The 21,230-nt window shown below is 38.5% G+C and overlaps 2 protein-coding genes across 2 annotated transcripts in view; both read left to right on the top strand.

The window, feature by feature from the left end:
* LOC140922259 (ribosome production factor 2 homolog) overlaps positions 1-21,230 on the top strand; it is a 368,864-nt gene that overhangs the window by 46,908 nt on the left and 300,726 nt on the right. The window lies entirely within an intron of this gene.
* On the top strand, positions 999-17,854 carry LOC140922221 (1-acyl-sn-glycerol-3-phosphate acyltransferase gamma-like). The gene is made up of 9 exons (XM_073372207.1): positions 999-1,135; positions 3,004-3,210; positions 8,618-8,787; positions 9,306-9,467; positions 10,740-10,893; positions 11,605-11,707; positions 12,713-12,791; positions 13,636-13,834; positions 15,541-17,854. Exons 2-9 carry the CDS (start codon positions 3,033-3,035, stop codon positions 15,642-15,644), a joined length of 1,149 nt encoding a protein of 382 aa, XP_073228308.1. The 5' UTR covers positions 999-1,135; positions 3,004-3,032; the 3' UTR covers positions 15,645-17,854.

Here is a 21,230-nt window from a genome sequence, read left to right as displayed (position 1 = left end):
GAGTTTATCTTTGCGGATTGGCGATTTTTTGTGTTTTGCAGGAACTAATTTTTGCGAAAAGGACAGATTGGTTTTTCCAGCTGGGAAGTAATTGTTACGATTTTCAGAAAGTACCCAGTACCCAGCATTGATAATACTTTCGTTTATATTGAGTACGTGTAATAGAAATACACATTTTCAAACAGTAAACCAGTATTTCGTTGTTTCTGAATGAAAGCAACAAGTTGTGATTGAACAGACACGATTTCTTAGTACTGTATTTTTGGGTAGAGAATTTAAGTTAGAGAATAGTTACTCTGAATTAAATTTTTGCCGGAAAAAAGTTTGCGGTAATTTTTATTTGCGGGAACTTATTTTGGCGGATCGCTGGAAAAACCGCAAAAATCGCCAAAATTAGAACCCGCAAAAATTTCGTGCCACACGGTAATCAGAAAGGGGTAAGGGGTTGGACCTCGAGACAGAGCGAGTTCGCTTGCGAAAAGACCAATCATTTTGACATGCATTCTTAGAAATCACCGTCTGGTGATGTCAACACGTGCAGTACGAAGCGTGTTAGTTTTCTTCTACGGCAAGTTGCTTTCCTTGCCACGGTTCTCGCTACTTTTGCAGTAAACTGCCGTTTCAGTAGCCATTTTTCACATTTGTAAGGCTTGTTTAAAATTTTTCAGCCGCCAGATTTAAAGATAAGGCGGATTAACTGGACATTTTGCTCATTACAGTGAAGAAACTGCTTCAAAAGTGCTGCTTTGGGAACTCTATGGTTACCCAAATCAAGGTAGACCGAGAACGAGAGGTGCAAGATTTTATAATTTCATAAGATTTGGGGCTTGCCTTGCTTGTTTGGCCTGAACCGCGCTCACTTGGGTTTATTTTAAGAGCTCTTTTTCCCCTGCTCTCAAGTTAAGAGGGCTAGGGTCAGCCACTGAAAAAAGTTTAACTGGTAGGTAAGGTGGACGTCCTCCGCGCGCTTCGTTGGTCGAATGCGGAGGAGAGAGCCCTGGGGATAGGGGTAGAGGCTAAGGAAGCCAGCGGATTCAAAATATGCGTCATGTAACACCAAAATGGCGCTCTTCCGAACAGGCTACTTTCAACGTTGGAGAAGTTAGTATACCTTGGAGAAGTCGTGAGCTAACAGGTAAGGCTTTTCTAGCCGTTCACTTGTCTTACATGTGACAGGACACGATCCATGCGAAAAATGAAACTAGCGTGCACTATTCATGCAACCTCTTCAGAGCCATTGAGTGGATTTGTACTTTGATCGACTCAGTTTTCTTTGCATCAACACGTGTGGTTTTGTCAATCACAGCGTTTATGGAAGAGTCAAGATGAGTCAATCTTCGTCGTCCAATGAAGTTTCTAATTTCTAGGAAAGGATCGGCTTATTTATTTAAGACTGGTATATTAAAATTGCCTTCTTTTAATGGGCACACATTTTTTTCAAGAATGATAGCAGTGTCATATAACTTAACGTGGCAGTCTAGCTTGTCACATATATACATGCACGAGGGCTATTAAAGCTCTCAACAAAAATGTCACTGAGGTTTTGTAAGTGTTCATACTTCATAGAGACACTTAATTTAGTGGTCAGTGTAAGCAAAAGTACAAATAGTAAATCTTTGGGGTCAGATTGGTTGTGATCATTTTCACGTCATCTTTGTCTAACCCCCAATGGTGCATCCAGCACAGTCCTAAATCCTGTTATCTCAAATATTGATGTAATGTTATTCTTAAAATCCCTCTTCACAAATTATATAAAATAAAAGCTATCAGATGTAACAAACTCATAAACTTACCAGCAATACTACTCAATCTGTTTACTTTGTTTTTAGTAAATGGTTATTTAGTCACCCCTTAATGAGGGCATTTCTGGGGTGCAAAGTCCACGCTTTCACAATACTGCTGCTTTTGGGTGCCTCTAGCATAGATTTAGACCTTGAGCTTTCGTAGGGGTGGTTTATGGGGTACATTTATTGAGCCCCCTAACCTAAAACCATTAATGCCTGAAACCCATTGATAGTAACTAGAAAATTCAAACAGTTACATTTAAACAGCCTTGTAGTAAAATTCTGGAAGTGCCCCAGTATTTGTGTAAATTAAATTACACTTCTCAACCTAGCAACATACTTTGTTACTGGAGAAGGGGCTGGTACTCCCTATAATGACCTATGGGGGAAGTCTCCGCCCAAAAGGGGGTACCTTGTTCAGGTTTCAGGTATATGAAAGGGTAGGGACTTTACTCTTTGAAGAAATCTGTCATTTCGTTTTGTAAAAAGGCCCAAAACATCTAACAGATGCAGTGCTGTCAACTCTCCCAGATAATCCGGGAGACTCCAGATTTTGAGCCAGATCTCCTAATCTCCAGATTAGAGTCTTAAATCTCCCGGACATATAATCACCAAAGTTTTGCCATTTCTTGTAGACTCAACTCTCTGACAATGAAATTTCAAATATTTTGTGTTTATTGAGCTATTTTATTAACATTAAATGTGGTTGGTGGCAAGTTAATCAATCAGGTCAAATGTTACAATAATTTTATTCCAACATCTTTTTTGTGCGGTTTTGGAGAAGTGATGTCATGTGCTGTGCATTATGATAATCAATAATCTCAATTTTTGAATACTTAAGGGGTTGACAGCCCTGCAGATGCATTTTATAGCTGTGAAAGAGTCGAGAAATAACAGGGTGCAAAGGAAGTAATTTTTACAGCTTTCCATTTGGGCAAGCTGAAGCTAGTAGTTACTAGCCTAAACGTCATTTCGACTAGCCCCAAAAAAATTTTGATGAGCAGAATTGATTTCACAGTTCTTCTGTCTCATGCCACAGTCTACTATATGTTAAGACTGACACACTAACTACCATTAGACAACACCTTTCTGCATACACCATACTGTTTGACAGTCCGAAAGACTGTTTATATTGTGTAATGTTAATTTTGAAGTGTTCTACGGGCTACTTTTGAATTCTGCTCACCAGATGTAACTTTTTTTTGTTTTTGTTTTGCAGACCAGCATAACTGACAAAGGAGTCACACAATGAGTCTGTTGTCGTTCATTAAACGATTACCGATTGTTTGGTTATGGCTTGTATTGGTATTCTTAGCCAGTGGTCTTATTATCAACTTATTTCAGCTTCTCTTGTTGCCACTCTGGTTTATAAAGAAAGACTTGTTCAGATGGGCCAACCTAAATGTGGTTTACCTGCATTGGTGCCGTAAGTACATGATTACACGTATAGACCTGTTAGTCTCAGATAACCGAAGGTTTCGCAGTGCACGCGACAACGATCAAAGGCCAAAACGCTTTGCTCAAATGCTGTGCTTTGCCCAAGTTTCATGTGATAGATGGTCAAAACACGCATGATTTATTACAAGTGATAGAAGTTGCAAATGCACTCGATCAGATTGCATTTGATGCATTCCATTCATTTTTAATGGAAGCTAAATGAAGCTGGCTTCATACATGCAGTTCATGCATAATAGCATTTTGAAGATTAGGATTGTGGGCTCCTCCTTTCACCCACAAAAATAAATTATTTCTAAAATGTTGTTTCTTTGCTCTGGCAAAATTGATATGTAACATATGGCCACAACTAATTGCTAATGCAGTTAAATTCTCAGAAGGGTTTTTCAAGCTTCTTCAGATCACTCCTTCCAGATCCTCTGTGATTATGGCAAACTGCCCATAAATGTGGCTAAATGTAATTTAGGCTAAGTTAAACGCGAGACAATGCTGGCCAGCGGTGGCCTTGTGACCTTATAAACAGCCAAAAGGTCCAATCCCTCATCTTAATTCCGTGATAAGGAGGGATAACCGATCACAGCTGGCAGTTTGACTTATTCTAGCTGATGAATTTTTGAAAGATTGGTCATTATTACTCTGTTTTTAAAAGCTCTGAGCTTATACTGTAGGTAATGTAAATTTTACAAATACCAATTATTTTTTATTATTTCTAACAAAATAAAATTATTTAATCAGAGATTTTTAGCAAAAGGATGGTATATATCTTGGATCCTTCCTCTTGCTTGAAGTTTTTTATTCCCTTTTATCAGCATAATTGTGTTTTTCCAGCGCAAAAGCAATCAGATTTAACTTCACTTGATTCTCGATCCTTTTGAGGATCATGGATAGAGAATTGAGTTGGGAATTGAGACTCATCAAACTAGAACAGCCTTAAAGTTTGTTAAATTTCTAGTACATATGATAGACCATTTCAGGGTTCCTGTGGGCCTCTGTATCAAAACGAGGTTAAGCGCTCAGCTTTTGATATGGAAATGATTCTTCATTCTCCTGCAATTAAAACTCATTTTCACAAGAAAGGTTGTGCACTTGGCCTCATTTCGAAGGTGAGGGTTTTTGGAACTTGGAAGTGGGCTGTTGGCTCTCTTCTCTCGATATTTGATTGCTTCAAGATTCTACAGCCGTTGCTCAAGTTTTGAGTAAATTTCTTACTTCTCCCATGTTAGAAAAGACTTTTCTTCCATATAAAAATTAACAAACTCTACTCAACATTTGATTCATGCAAGAAATGCCTGAATGGATTATGCAAATTCAAGATACTAGTTGGCAACTCTCCAGAGAATGGCTCAAGTGATGTGTTGTGTTGAAAGCTGAAAAAATAATGGTTGAATGGCATTTTGCATCATGTTAATAGCAAGCATTGTCAGTTTCACCAGTTGAACAGCAATCACTGACTTTTTGTCAAATGTAAAATCAAAAGGAAGCTTGTGTAAATAAATTAATGTCACACCAGGCAGCAGTGTTTGAACTAAGCTGCAAAGTGCTTCTTGTTCTTTTGTTCTTAGGCTTAATTTTTTTAATTCTTCTTGCCATTTTTTTTCCATTGCCAGCTGTTTGTGTATGTCCATCAGCATGTATCTTCAGAATGTACTGTAACAGTATAATGTATGTACTGCACATGCTGCATGTGTCTTATGCCAGACACATGATTATAAAAATATATAATATTTTCATAAATAAATTTCTTTTTTACTCTAATTACTGTTTGTCCTGGGCAGCAGCCCACTAATCCAGGACTGGTAAACTAGATTTGGGTTGTTGAAATTAATTTTAAATGTCACTATGTTTGGCTTGTTCATGTCAAATGATTTGGGAAAAATAAGGGAAAAGTGAATGGACAGGTTCCATGGATTAGTAAAGCAAAAGGTGTTATTGTACAACATAGATTTCTGGTCAGTGAACAGGTGAAAGATAAGGCAAAAAGACCAGCTTCTTTTGGTCATATTAATCTTGGTAATAAGTGCAGCATACGATTCATTGCTGTGCATGATGAGTTTGTACTTAAAATTTTACCAGAACCCCTGATTAGGCATCAAGGCTAGCTAATGGCTAACTCGTTACCAGATTAGTACAAAAAACTGTAGGTGAAATAAGGGGAACATGATTACTTACTTGTAAGGCTCAAACTTCTATGCAAATTATTCTGGGATATACCCACACCCTCAGAAGAGTTGTAAATTATTATTGGACTCTTTTTCATGTGAAAGTACCAGACATTAAATCAAGTCTCTGTCCTCAAACGAAGCCCTTGCGCCCAGGAAACCTTGCTGGCAAGTTAGCTATTACCTGTAACCTAATCATACATGTAACTCGGTGTCGGCAGACTAGCAGTAATTTAATGCATAATGTAATGCAATGTCAAGATAGCAGTTAAACAGGCATTTTTTTTAAATATTAATATATGTGAATAGTAAGCTCAGACATAAGCATACAACTTTCAGTTCTTAGTCAATCACTGCATATTTCATTTTTAAGCAATGAAAGAATGATTCATAAATAGAATAACGTGAGTGGAGAGCTCAAGAAAAAATATCTGAATTTCAGACGGGCATTGCACCCACGACCTTTCAGACACGAGTCGAAAACTCTAGTGATAAAATAATGTGCACTTTAATTTCATGCTCAGTGCAAAAATCATTTTGTTAAGCTATGCTAACCAAGTCACCTTAAATAATTATTAATTTTTTCTGATTCATGTCCAAATAGTTGAGTTGACATGGTGTCAATCAGTACTTATTGTAAACAAAAATATGAGTACTTACCAAAGAATGTTCAGATTCTCTTGGATTATTTCATCAAATAATTATGATTTAAAAACCTAAAACGTTTCAGTCTTCCCTGGCTGTATGCCAATTTGAATGTTCCATCATCTGTAATGTAGTTTGGTAGTTAGAAACTATTTGCATAATTTCTAGCCAAATTGTCTGTTATCTTTGTGGTGTATTATGTCCAAATTGGTCAGACTTCACCCACTCTTTCTTTTATTTGGATTTAAGAATTTGTTTGTTTATTTTCAAGCAAAAAGAAAAATATTGTTCTTTGTTTGAAAATTAGTGTTAGTTTTAATCTTTCCCAACCTTATTTTTTGATCTATATATTCACTGTTCATTTTTTGGGATGTCTAGACATATTGAAAAGGGAGCATTTCCTTTTCCTCTCTAAAACAGGGCAAACTGTACAATAGTCTTAACTAATGTTGCAGGCAGGTTTTCTCACACAGTCAATTTATCGTATTTTCTTGAAAGAGTGCTGTGACATTTGCTAAATTTTTTGCTTCAGTTTTGATGTAGCTCTTACATGAGGACAACAAATACGGGGACTTTGTTTGGGGATGGTGCTTATTTAGAGCTTGTTTTTTAAAACCAGCAAGGCAAAACATGGTCTTTCTTTCTTAATTTGTTTAAGAATGATAATGATAGAACAGGAAGAACTCAATAAAAGGTAAATAAAAAACAACCCTTGACAATCCATTTAAAATTCAGTAAATTCAGTCAGTCCAATTAAAGTGAGAACTACACAGAGATTTTTTTCAAATGATTTGCCTTAGAATGTCTTCAACATGCGTGCTTGATGTCTGTGTCTCTTCTAAGGCCATGTCTGCCTTTCAAACTAAAAATCAAGCAATGTCATAGACTTGAACGTACCAGATAGTGATAATGTTAATTTATTACATTTATCTGTATGCCGTAGAAGTCTTTTTTAATTAATTGATTCTAGATAATTATTTAGATTAATTCTTATGTTGCACTGAAGTGTATGGAATAATAGTTACCTTTTTTTGGCAATTATTATTCCACACACTGGGAATTGCTCCAGGTGATGGTTCTAGAAGGTGTGAATCATTATTCTTGTTAATTTCCTCTACTTTGTTATTTATTAAAGGTAGTTTGGAATTGATTATTAGTAACTAACAGCTGACCGAATGTCTGTTTGATTTCTTTGATGATGTTTTCTTGTTAACCCATTTGCTCCTGGGAATTTTGCCAAGAAATGCTTTTTGAAGCTTGTCTAGCCTTTCAAGCTAAAACTTAAGCCCTTTACAGTTTGTATGTTTCATGACCTTTGGATCCTGATGCAAAATATTAGCTTCTGAAGATCAGACTTGCGCCGAAAGTAAAATATCGATATAGTTTTTGAGTTTAGAAGTGATGCAACAGTCTTGACTTCTTGTTTTTGCTTTCTCTCCATGCCTCCTTCTTATTTATTTATTTATTTTTTTGCTTTCTTGGCCTCGTTTTTTCTTTTGCTGGGTATTTAGTAGGCTTCATTTCATTGGGAAATAACAAACACCCTGCTATACCAAAATTAGTGACATTCATTGCCTCATTTTTCATAAAATACATGTACATAACCATGGCTTGTAACGGCTTGTGAACAATACAGCTTTCTCTCCACCCTCCTCGTTGCTAGGGATATTTTGCAGCCTGAGAGGTATCAAATTCTGCCCAAAAAACTCTATGCTGATAAATGTAATGATGATTATTTGTCTGGAATCTGGTCAATACTGATGGGTTGATGTAGTTATTACGTTTTTTTATCTATCATTTAAATATAAAGGCAATAATCTATTAAAAAAACAGCCATTATTCATGGTATATTTTTCTTCTTTACAAGAAGAGTTTGAGTTTTGCTGCTACTTTGTGATGTAGACCAGTAGGAATATAAACTTGAACAAATTTACATCTAGAACCCCATGACCACCGGTTTATTTCTTTAGACCTTGATTTACAAACTGTACATCATCAGTATGGAATTATCCCTAGTGGTAAGGATTGAAGAGAGTTAGCTGTATTTGCTGGCAAATTTTGTAACAAACAATTTTTTTCATCTCTTTGACACTTGTTACAATGGGGTTGCCCTGCAAAGGTGGGGCTGTTTGTATTGATGAGAAAAAAGGTCTTGACAGTGTATATTATCTGAATGATTTAAAAGTTACATGTACAGTTGTACATTCAAAAATCAGGTAATTTTGAGCCAAAGAAAAAATGACCTCTAGCTTGGCTAGCTAGTATGCCCTGTTTGCAATCATTCCTCCCATACGTCAGTTGAAGGGCTTCATACAATTACTCATTTCCTTTTTGGAGGGGACCTCTTTTGGCTGCAAAATCACAGGTGTTTCTCCCGCAAAATAATTATTCCCAGTGGTAAGGATTGAGGAGAGTTCGCTGTATTTGCAGGCTAATTTTGACTAACAAACAATTTAATTTTTTTCATCTCTTTGACACTTGTTACAATGGTGTTGCACTGCAAACTTAGGGTGGGGCTGTTTGTATTGATGATACTGTATCCCAGTGAAAGAATATCATTTTTTTTGTTTTTAGAGTTAACGTTCCTCGCTGAATGGTGGTCAGGACTGGATATAAAACTGTATGGAACAAAGGAAGATTTTGATAAACTTGGAAAAGAAAGTGCAATTATTGTGTGTAATCACCGCAGTGATGTTGACTGGCTAATTGGTTATACACTCGCAGACAGAGCAGGAGTATTGGCGGTGAGAACCTACCAGCATTGGTATAGATGTACGGTCAATCAATAGATCATCAGTGATACATAGAATACTGTTTTTTTGTTGTTTAATCATACAAATGTAGGTGGAGCAGTGAAACAATACCTTTACCCTTTGATTTTGCAATCATGCAATTTTACACAATAATGTGCTTACCGTGAAAATGTACTTGTACCAAATTAAAGGCTTGTTCGGCCTCTGAGCAATTCAATTTCACTGCTGAATTTTTCAACTAAGACTTCCTAGTCTGTATTTTTGAGTTACAAACTTCTGCCTCATGACTTCTTTGAAATTTATTTAATATCATCAAGAACTCTTGGAAAAAGCCCATTATTTTCATTGTCAAAATGACTTGGCTGACCATGGTCCTGCTGGCCTTTTCTGACTTTTGAGAAGTGCTCCATGTTAGACCTCATGTCTACATGCTTCATGGTCTCCCCTCACAGTAGACCAACATTCATTTAAACATTGATTCTAAAGTAATGCTATTTTCCATTTTGTAGACCTGCAAGTGTTACATGAAGGGTTACTTGAAATATTTACCGATAATTGGCTTCTCGTGGTGGTGCACTGAATATGTGTTTTTGCGTCGAAACTGGCAGAAGGATCGAAAAGTTCTGGAATCAAGTTTGAGCACACTTGGGGACTTTCCCTTTCCATTTTGGGTTGGTAGTTCTTTGTTGTTGTTGTTGTTGTTGTTGTTGTTGTTGTTGTTGTTATTATTATTATTATTATCATCATCATCATCACCATTTATTAATATTATTTTTGATGTTCATTTCTTGGTTGTTTGTTGAATTGTAGGCTGTTTCTTTTAGCTGAACATTACCTGATATAGGATAGCACCATCTGCCTTTAGAACAACTCGGGTCCAGCCTGCACCACAGACAGAACAAAACTTCTGGTTAAGTCTTTCTGCAAAGCAGCTCCAAAATCCTTGTCCAGGACAAGGATATTGGCACTGCTTCGCTGACTTTACTAACTGTGGTTAGATTACACCCGCGGTGCAGACTAAGCTTTTTGCCACTAAAGCATTTCCTTCATTTTGCAAAACAAAGGCAAAAAATGGAGTCACCATCCTTTGTAAACTGAGTAGGTAAAGCACACTTTTTAAAGTCATTCTCTTGTTTACTCAACAAACGTTCTCAAACTCAACTTTTCACGTCAAATTTTTCCAGCACAAGGCACAAAGATGAGAAAAAAAGGTCTTGAAAAGGAATTTTGTGTGAATGATTTAAAAGTTACATGTACAGTTGTACATTCAAAAATCAGGTAATTTTGAGCTTAAGAAAAAATGACATTTAGCTTGGCTTGCCAGGATGCCCTGTTTGCAATCATTCCTTGCACACCTCAATTGAAGGGCTTCATTCAACAACTCATTTGCTTTTTGGAGGGGATCTCTTTGCATAAATTATAGCCCTTCAATCCCAAGTAAGGATAGCCAACACTTTGTGACACCACCACTGGTTTCCCCGCCAAATGACGTCTGAGAAAAGAGGACAGAAATTCCATACTGATGACGCAGCACTACCCAGTGCTGGGTAGTGCCTCTGATTGGCCAAACCGCATGGGAAATTTGCTTCAACCAATCAGAAGCACTACCCAGATCTGGATAGTGATGCGTCATCAGTATGGAGAATTTCTGTGCTCGTGTGTCAGACGTCATTTCGTGGGGAAACCAGTGGTGGTGTCGCGAAGTGTGAGATGTTTTCTCAGGCTAGCATGGCAGGCGCTGGTTGTTGTTTGTTTGTTTTTAGTTAGTTTTTATAGAGCATGCAAAAGGAACACATGAAGGAGAGAGGAGGCCTCCTCTCCTTTTCTCCCCTCTCGCACCTTTGATATTTCTCCTTTTGCGCTAAAGAAATGATGCCTGCTACCCAGGGAAAAGTAAGGACCAAGAAATCCAAAACAGGGTTTTATAACTTTTTCACTTTCAGTTGGCAATTTTTGCGGAGGGAACAAGATTGACAAAAGCAAAAGTAGAAGCTAGTGTAGAATATGCTCGAGCAAACGGCCTACCAGAGTTAAAGCACCATCTTCTACCAAGGTCCAAGGGATTTGCTTTGACTGCACAATACTTCAAGGACAAAGGTGAGATGGCAGTCACTAACCAGAACAACACAATATGACAGTTTCACAATTTATCATTTCCTAAATAAGAAAGGAACGAAAGTCATGTAGAAATCTAAGCATTATTGTAAATTTCCTAATGTTTTAACCACAGTTCCTCAAACATGAATGTAAGTGGGAGTAATGGTTATCTATTTGTGATAAATAAAAAGATGGTCTTTTTTAAGCTTGTTTGCAACATGAGAAAATCCCTAACTTCCGAAACAAAGGGTAACAGAATAGCTGAACTACTTGTTCTAGAGAAGCGAGTCACTGCTAAGCCCAAAGACCACATTAAGGAAGTTACATATATACTCTATCTCTTGACTATTCCTTGAACTAAAGATATAGTTATTGTTGATCCTGGCACTATACAAGACGCATGTCGCGTGTGAACCTAGTATATGGCCTTGCTCTCCGCAAGTCTCTCCGTTTGTCAGTGGATAGGGTGCTTGCCCAGTGTTTTGGGTGTGGGGGAACCCGCTTGGGAATGTACTTGTTTTACTTTATTGATCCCATGACTGTTTCTGATATAATGAATACCACATGTTTCTCTAATTAAAATGTTTCAAAAATTCGTGTTAGGAAGAAGGCTTTTGAAGCTTTAGAGGAAGAAAAACAACAACGAAAATATGTGAGTTGTTTAAAATATAAGTTGACTCCTTAGATGCCTTTTGTAATATTTTTTTTTAGTGCCCGCAGTCTATGATTTCGAAGTTGGTTTTCCAGAGAACAAGGAACCTAACCTGACTAAAATGCTGATGGGTGAGGGCAGTGATGTTCATCTCTGGGTGAGGTAAGACCAGTACAGTACAAATTGAAAGTTTCTGTTTGTTTATTCATCATACAATCTAAAATGAAATGTTTCACATTTAGAATAATCATCCTGGTGTCTCCACACAAAAAAAATCCCAGCTTAGAAAATACTGTCTAATTCATCTTATCCAAAGAGGTACCCAAATCATGGTCTTTACTGCCCCCGCCGACCGGATCCTCCCCCTCGTTTTGAATCCTGTTTACCCCCTTGGGGCTTAAAAGCCATAAAGTAAATGCTGCTCACAGAGTGAGGTCATTTATCTTGTTAATTTAATGAAAGATATTTTTGATTATGTTATGTGTATGGGAGGCTTCTTCATCGTTTGTCTCACGATTGCCACTAGAAAAATTCGTTATACGTCAATCACAAGCAACCACAGAATTACTAATATTCCAGCTTAAGCGACAGTAAATTAACTGTAAGACCAGCATTACGTGATCGCGATCGAGGTGGGAGCCCGGGAAATGTTGGGAGGTTTAAACCCCCTTTTCCCCCCTTCCCCCCTTCCCCCCTCCGCCCCACACGTTGAACGAGCCAAACAATTATCATCTTATGGGAAACTTTTCGAGAGGCTAGTTCCAGAGTTCAGTTGGGCTTGAGGTTGTCATGGAAAATGTCAGCGAATCCTGGTTTGAGTTTAAGGCTTTCAAATCAATTAAACGCGAATCAACTCACAGGCGTTAGAAAAGGCGAATGAACTTTAAGCTTGGAAGCAAAAAGCGTTATAACTGCTTTTAATGTGGCCCGAACCTTTTTCTATGTGTGTTGGGTATGTTTTTGAATCACGTTTTTCAACAGGAACGATAACTTTCTCAAATGTGTTAGCGTAGCATTTTAAGGTGAAATTTGACCACCATTTTGCGCAGCGAAGGTTATGGTCGCGATTGACTTCAAACTTGCAGATATAAAACTAGAGAACTCTGAGGCTTATTAGACATACTATTGATCTCTGTCATGTTTGCCTGTATCTCTTGTTGTACGTAGGCGATTCCCGCTTCAAGACATTCCTTGTGACACCGTTGAAGAAACTTCAAACTGGTGTAGGAAAGCCTTCCAAGAAAAGGTAATGAGTTCATTGTGAACATTGCACATGTAGCGAGCTTTTCTGATTGTCCATTGGTTCGTAACTTCGAAAACTCATGTTCTGTTACTGCGAGGGTCACGACTCTCGCGCGCATTAGTATCAGTAGTCTGCTACACGGCCGTTTTTAGTGTCGTCACGCAACACTAAAAACGGCTGTGTAGCTGTGTAGCAGACTATAGTATCAGTAACGAGGATAGCATCTATAGGTCAATCATCTGTTTGGGAGACGATAAGTGTTCCGGCAAATACATGTACCTCCTCCGTTGCTAATATTGAACTTATGCAACATGACAGCAGAGGAAAGAAGACTGTGACGGCAATCCTCGTGTGGCAAGCGTGACATTAAATACTGGTCCACGGCTCCAATGACTGCTTAAGGAAGAATTATGTACCACTGATGTTAAGAAAACTTCCGAGCGCTTTTGAATTTAATAAAGATGAAAACACCCAACAGCACTCGATACCCGGTTGAACCTTAGTTTCGCGTAGAACTTGGTGACAAAATGAACACAGCAATCAAAGACGTGATTTCTGATTGGGTACTTTTCACTTTCTCGTGATTGGTTGAAACGCTTTGGGTTCTTATTAATCCATAGAACTTACCTCCGGGAACTGTCATGGGGAATTCTTTTGTTCTTTTTTACGTATCTATGGAACTTTCACCGAGAAAATTTCACTCTGGGGAAGGCCATTTCACACAAAAAGTTTTCTTCCCTTTGGGCAACACCTGTTTGCGCATGGGTAAAACGGCTAGTGTAACGGTAGCCACTGATAAAACTAAAAAACAAAACCCTTTGTAACGCAAAATGTATTATATTTTTAGGACAAAGGAATGAGCTACTTCGTTGAACATGGTAGATTTCCCGCCGAGAGATATGAGTACCCTAGGAAATTAAGAAATCTTATAACTTGTATAGCGTGGAATGTTGTTTTGAGCCTTCCGCTTTTGTGGTATATTATCTCTGTTATTATCTCTGGCTCCATAACTTCGTTTATTATTGCTGGAACAATCGCCCTTATAGGTAAGTTTTATTCAAATAAATTTAAAACAGGAATACTAGGGGGAATCATCAAGAGAGGATAAAGGGGACAAAAAGGCATCCCCCATACACACTCTATTCCTCGAGTTATTTTTAGAATTGGGATAAAGTTACCTCGCGGGCTGCGTGGATGTTTCGTGGAGGTTGCGCATGACTAAACGCCGTGCAAAACATGTCGGGCGAAAGGCAATGAAGGCGTGAAGAGATCGAGAGAATTTCTGAATATTGAAGCGAAATGAGTCGGCGCTCACCTGGGAAAAGGGAATCGCTGGACTCTTTGACAACCCGTGAAATCAGTTTAACTCGAAGTTGTCGTAACCTCGGTGCTTTAATAAAATGAGAAATTTCGCCGGTCTATTGAAACCGGTCGTTTGTATAATAAAGCAAGTAGGACGCCAAGTGTTATTTTTGTTGAATAATAAAAGAATAAAAAAGAATAAATATCAAACCAGAAATTGCTCTCTTCAAACTGTAAATTATAAATGATCCTGAGAGAATATTCAGTGTGTTAAGGATTTCCCTGCTGTACTGTTAGCTCTATACAAGAGAAGAAGGGCGATTCTTTTTTAATTTCCGTTTCGCTGACACAGCTTTAGCAGAAATCTCTCTTTAGTCGTTTTCGTTGACAAAACAAATAGCAATATCGCTCTCCGCGTATTCCGCCATTTTTTTCTACGTCAATTCGTGAAGGACGCGTGGCTCTGAGCGTGGGTCATCCACGCGGAACACGTTCGCGCTATGTGATTGGCTGTTGTCTAATCCCCCTTGGGATCTATGGTCTTAAAAATAACTCGAGACGAATTACCTATGGAATAGGGTGTGTATGGGGGATGCCGTCTCTGTCTCCTTTATTCTATCTTGGAATCATACAGAACACAACGCCTTTTATTAAAAGCGTGTTTCTGAACGACAATATTTGCTCGTAGATTTATTTTGTTTAAATTTTTTTTGGCACACCTCGGTTCCGCTGATCACGAAATTGACAGGCTCAAATGTGACGTTATGAGACAAATTCAGAAGCTGAAAAGCGGGATTTTCTGCTTGCTTATCCCTCCTTTGAGGCAACCTGTGTAGTTACATCTAACTGCAGCGCATCCTACTGGCATGTTATACCTTTTGAGAGAAGACTAAGCCGAATGGATTGCCTTAATGGCGACAAATTTGAACGTTTCCAAGAATTCAAAAAAAATGGCGTGTGTTCCAGTCACAAAATTTTTTCGCAGAGGTTCTCGTAAATGTCTACTTTCAATGAACAAAGATAACAATTTTTTAGGTTTTATTTTTGTAACCAAGATTTTGAAATAAATAACTTAAGTTGTTGTAGGTTATGGGCACTTAAACCTTACCTTTCTGTTTATAATCCCACAGCTTACCCCCTTTAAGACAGTTTTGTGTACACACAGGTTCCCGTTCCTTGAAAGTCCCGGGAAATTAGACGCGTTTTAAAAAAAACATTAGTCTTGTTTTGCCGGATTTCTTTCGTTAGCTTAAAATTTCTGAGCCTTAATTCCCAAAATCAGCATGCCCAATTTGAATATTTGACGCAAACATTACGCTGAAAGGGACAGAAAAGAGCTTCAAGAAACAGCCACCTGGAACTATTAGTGGAGATTACGATATCTTTTTGTGTTTGGTCACACTCACTTTCACCACTTATCCTTGACTTCTTTATTTTATTTCATTTCTAGGTTACATTATGATCAAAGTGCTGCTACATTTTAGCGACTCCAAGAAAGGCAGTAGTTTTGGACTAAAACCGTCTAGTAACAATGGGGTCAAGAAGCAAAGCTAAACAGCAATATAGAGAGCTTTAGATTCTGAGACAAAAACTACCACGAGTACGAGATTTTCTCAATACTGAGTATTGCTCACGCGTGAACCAGCGTCATTTTGGCGGGAAAACGTGATAGCCGTTGTCATTCTACTACGAGTTTTAGCGAGAATGTCGTACTGGCGGGAACAAGTTATCAAATGTAAGAAGTTTTATCATTTTGCTATCGGGAAAGGGCTTAACCTCGTTCAGTATAAATAACCGTTCTAACTTTTTTGGTGCAAAAAAGTAAAATGAACTTCTCCGGGGTGTCTCTTTTTTTAGAACATGCACAAAAACTTTGAGTTAAATCTCGCCCTGTTACTCGTTCTCGTCCTCAAATCTAGAGCTCTCTAATAACCCAGGCTACGTTCACATGTTCTCAGATTAGTTGCCACGCATCCATGCAACCACGCCTTTACAGTGAAAAAATTTAGTTGGTCATGTTCACACTGCGGGTTCAAATTTTGAAATGGCTAGGCGTCTAAATTTTCGCGCGGTTAGGGTGATTCTATGTGAACGAAACACCTAAACGCACAAATCTTCCACCGGTCGAAAATTCGTCCGGTGAAAGTAGCCTCACTTAAAAACGCAACAGTGTAGTGAATTTTGGAATGTTTGTCCTGAAAACAAAACGTCTTTATTTTTTTTTACTTGTTTTGGGAAACCCACTTTAGCAACGAAATCCAATTTTTAAATTGAAGGTTATAACATGAACAATACACGTGAATTTGCGAATTTTTATAGAACTTTTTAAGGTGATTTATTTGTGGAAGAACCTAGTTTACACATAGTTATGGGAAGAAGTTTACATGTTAAAGTGTTTAGGTGGAATTATTTCAAATTGAGTGTATAGGATTTGATTTATATATAGGGCATTGCCTTCTACACACATTTATTGAACTAAAAAACGCCATGTGCTGCTAATTTTTGTCGATTTACGGACTTTCCTCCTAGAACGCCACAAGCGCTTTGTGTTTGCCCAGGAGAGGAAGAGAAATTTTATCGAATAAATTGCATCGATCGTCATGAATATATTTATTTTTTTCAAGAGAAAATCTCAGATCTTTATATTGTAGAAAATCGTGTTTGCGTTAATTTATGGTCTTGTGAATTAGCCAAAGAATGGGTAAGAAAGCAAATAGCTAATAGGCCTTTCAGAGTTAGTCCAAACCTCTGTTTCAAAGCGAAGCTAAGTGGGAAGCCATTGATAAGGAAGTGACTTCTTATTCTCATACAGTATATCTGATTTTTACCAGAAAGATTTTGCACTAAGCCTCGTTTTGAAAGTGGGAGTTTTTGGAACTCGGAAATAGCCTAAACGTTTGACAAATTCAGACTTTAAAACCTGAGTCCAACTCAAACACTCACCAAAAAGAATCTTGGTTTAAAACACTTTTAGTAATTTGGTGGCTAATGTATCTTGGTATTTGATAAAATAGATTTTTTTAAAAGAGATTTCAATTCATATACTAAATATATAATGAATTAACTTGAATAGAGTGTTTTCACATGACGTCACGGCGGCCATATTGGTGTCCCAAAACAATGAAACGGCGGCCATGCTGGTGTCCCAAACCAGTCCTGTGGGAGTTGAACTCTTTTCTTATGCAAACGCTTTCTTTTATTCCAATAAATTTGCATAGATGCTGGCCACGTGAGTGAAAACACTATAAGTAAGTAAACTAGTTATAGTTGTCACTAAATCTGCCCCCGACCTTTTAAAACCCGAATGAAGACTCCTTGTGGTTGTCCATGTATTTGCCATGAACCTTTGTGAACTGACAAATCAAGTTCTTTAATACCAAACAATTGCAGTACTGCTGAAGAACTTTTTAACTCTATAGAAATATGTATCTCGCAATAACCTTCGCGAAACTCGGTTTGGTAACGGCACTGAAGTTAAGCCCTGTCGGTCGGGGTTACGAACTGGACGGGTGACCCACCGCGAATATCGTGTTAAGACTGTTAAAGGTCCATACGTTGTTCTTTCTTTTCTTCTTCTTCTTTTTTGCGTATTATGTAGTGTTATTGTTAACAGTGTATTGAAAAGCACATTTAGCATTATTTCGCCGCCCGCATTTAGAAAAAAACAAAAACAAAGAACAAATATGGCCCAGTTCATTTTTTCTGGCATGTCCTTGTATCAAATAAAATAATCGGGATTTCGCAATAAACTAACCCTAAAAACACATGGACCACTGTTTATTAAACCCTGAATACCTTAATATAGAACAAAACCCGGTTATTTCACGATAGCACCTTTCTTGTCTTTGACTGGGTTTTGAGACATTTGAGCTATTCCTGATGTGGTTTGAATCGAGTTTGTCGATCCCCCGGCGGGGGGGGGGGGGGTGGTACCGCCATATATGGGCTATATGGGTATGTGCCGCTGTGAAGGGTATGGTTTTCAAGCAGTTTACTCTAGGATAGGATATATAAATCAGAGCGTTTGGGTCTAGAATAGGGTGACAAAACCAGTTCAAAGTTCTGTCGATCCACGTTGCTGATTTGTGTCTGACAAATCAAGTTCTTTAATACCAAACAATTGCAGTACTGCTGAATAACTTTTTAACTCTACAGAAATATGTATCTCGCAATAACCTTCGCGAAACTCGGTTTGGTAACGGCACTGAAGTTAAGCCCTGTCGGTCGGTTTGGACGGGTGACCAACCGCGAATATCGTGTTAAAGGTCCATACGTTGTTCTTTCCTTTCTTCTTCTTCTTTTTTGCGTATTATGTAGTGTTATTGTTAACAGTGTATTGAAAAGCACATTTAGCATTATTTCGCCGCCCGCATTTAGAAAAAGACAAAAACAAAGAACAAATATGGCCCGGTGCAGTTCGCCTGAAAATTATTATTATTCGGGCCGTAATACGGAGCTGAAACTTTGCAGACTTTGATCTATATATCTGCGGGGAAACCGGCAAACTAAGAAATCTGGGTTTCCGACAGTGTAAAACGATCATAATTCCTTTGATTCCAATCTCCTGTTCCTCTGTCTGTTGTTGTCGGCGTCGGCGTTGCCTTCGCTGTGCTCATCGATGTTCCTTCTACTCCGCGGTTTCTTGTTGACGTCTTCTCCTTCGTTGTTCACGCTGAATTTGAAGTCGGCGTTCTCGCTCTAGAGGAGTTTCGGTGGAAAATCTTCCCGGACGAGGATTTGGAGCCACTTGTTGTGTTTGTGGGCGACACGATTCGGCGAATGCGACTCGTTGACAAACCCAGTTTGCGCGGTTGCTGAGCCACGCGCACGCGCTGAAAATTAACCGGGACCACCGTGCGCGCCTAGTTTCATCAAAAAAAGGGAAAGCTTCGCATATACTAACAGTAATACGATACTTCTTCTTTACGCGAGGGACATTAGGGTGCCTCCTCGGGTTCCGGCCTCTAGGCCGGAACCCTGCGGGAGCAAAAAACTCAAAATATGCAAGCAAGAGAGATCAGAGAGATGTCTGTGCTGGTTGAGTCAAGGATTCTTGTCCAATCATTAGGGAGCTCTAGAATCTATGACGGCGATGGCAGCGAAAAACGGCACAAAAAGTGAATTTGCGCTGCTTCAAACTTCTTCGCTCTTATTGCATCTCGTTCAATATGTCAAATGTTGGCGAATTTTTCTGGAGTTGGATTCTAAAGGTCTTTGTCTTAGTTTAGAAAAAAGAAAAATGAAATAAATCGTTGTCTCGTGTTCACGTCTTTCATAAAACGTGAAATTAGGAAGTTTCACGTCGCAGTTCTGCAACGAAAAAGCGTGACACACCTGAAAAGTTGTTGTTTCGCGTATTAAACGTGCTTCCTTTTTGCCATTCTCTTTGCCGTTTCCGTCACCGTCGTCTTTGCTGAAGCTCTCTAACGTTACGAAAAGATTTTGACAAGATAATCACTAAATCGAGAAAACTTAGGCCCTGTCCAAACGTATCACACATGATAACGGAGATTTTTTCCCCGTTTTTGAAAATGTCGCATACACACGTAGCGTATTCCGCAATTCGTCTCTCCTCATCCACACGAAAACGCTAAAACGATGCAAATACGATAGCTTCCGTTACAGCACCCTTACAGATTGTGAGCTGTAAGATAGGTGACATCATTGTATTCGAAAACCTCCGTTTTCGTCTTTACGCAAGACAACAATCATCTATCGTTTTCAAAAATCTCCACCCCGGGGACCGTTTTCGAAACCTGCACTTTTGGTGCCTAAACACGCCGTTTGCATGTGGACGGAAGGGTTAAAAAGAGCGAAAAAAAATAATCTCTGTTTTCAAAAATCTCCGGATACGAGTGGACAGGGCCTGAGGGCGAATAATCACAGATTAAAAGTAGTAAGTACGTATACTCCACGTTCAAAGAAAAAGAAAAGAGATTTGCAACTAGAAGCTTTATTTTTTTCTCGTCATTATAATTAATATATCAAAACCTTTATGGCAATTATATGACAATAAAGATATCATGTTCAAGTTACATAGCGACTAGCATTAAAAACCATTACTTGAGTCAAGGGGACGTCTGTTACTGTTAACACGATGTTGGTTTAGTCTCTAGTCAAAGGACCATGAAAAAGTAAGATAGGGAAGTAAAGCCAAAAGAATGTCGAGGAAGTTTGTAGGGAATGGTGGACGTTCCATTTAGTTTACACTTGTAAAGGGCCAGTGTGAAATTGTTAAAATTCAAACTTGGCTCATTGGTTGAGGGGTATAAAACTAAAGAAAGTGGATTGAGATTCAGGGATTAATAATTCATTTTTTTTTTTTATTCCTCTCAGCCTCGGAGGAAAGTATTTGAAATATGGAATTAACTAATTGCATGCTCATTAATCTTATCATGTAATATGCAATGCGCCGCGGGCGTCAGTTCCAGACCAAGAACGTCAAAATCTTGTATAAGGAACAGGACTAGTTCAAGACAGCATGGATATTCGGCTTTGACTTCACGTTTGACGCACCCGCCAAATGTAATATTATAACCCCTTTTCTTACACCTTTGAACTGGGTAAAGGCAAAGTCAAATATGTTACAAAGGGCACAGAGGGGTTATTTTTGACCTTGATTGTAGTTAACTTTTTCAGTCGATGCCGCAAATCGCCTCTGCTTTACTGTAGGATCGAGCAAAACATCATGCGATCGTGTTACAAACCTAGTAAGATATTATCCAATGCTCTGGAAAACCTCTGAGGGAAATGATTGCGGACGAATAACAGCTGCTTTCCAACTGCGTTGCCCTTCGGGCGACGTTCGTTCCCACCGAACATTGGATAACATTTTACCAGATTTGTAACCTGCAAAGCGAGCGTTTTTGCAAATCGAACGATTTGAATGTTGAACTGACAGAGAGTTGGGGGGGAGTCAAAAAAAGATTCCAAGGGAGAGGTTGATGGGTCAAAATAGCGGAGGGGCAAGGTTTGTCCTTACCCGCCCCTCCTCCCTTGGTTTTCCAGTTGCTTTTGTGATAATGGCCGTAATCAATGTACTTCTAGGTCCCGCTTTCATTAAAAAAAGCTTGTTCTGCATGCTACCAGGTTTGTAACCACGATCGCATGACGGTGTTATCAGTCAAGTTTATATTCGAC

Source organism: Porites lutea, chromosome 1, assembly GCF_958299795.1.
Source record: "Porites lutea chromosome 1, jaPorLute2.1, whole genome shotgun sequence".
Lineage (NCBI taxonomy): Eukaryota > Metazoa > Cnidaria > Anthozoa > Scleractinia > Poritidae > Porites > Porites lutea.
The sequence above is the reverse complement of the archived record's forward strand: the minus strand, read 5'-3'. Positions and strand labels throughout refer to the sequence as shown.

Coding starts and splice junctions, on each gene's coding strand:
- LOC140922221 (XM_073372207.1), top strand. CDS start 3,033: ATGAGTCTGTTGTCGTTCATTAAACGATTACCGATTGTTTGGTTATGG. Junction 8,788..9,305: donor ACAGAGCAGGAGTATTGGCG/GTGAGAACCTAC, acceptor TCCATTTTGTAG/ACCTGCAAGTGTTACATGAA. Junction 13,835..15,540: donor TGGAACAATCGCCCTTATAG/GTAAGTTTTATT, acceptor TTTCATTTCTAG/GTTACATTATGATCAAAGTG.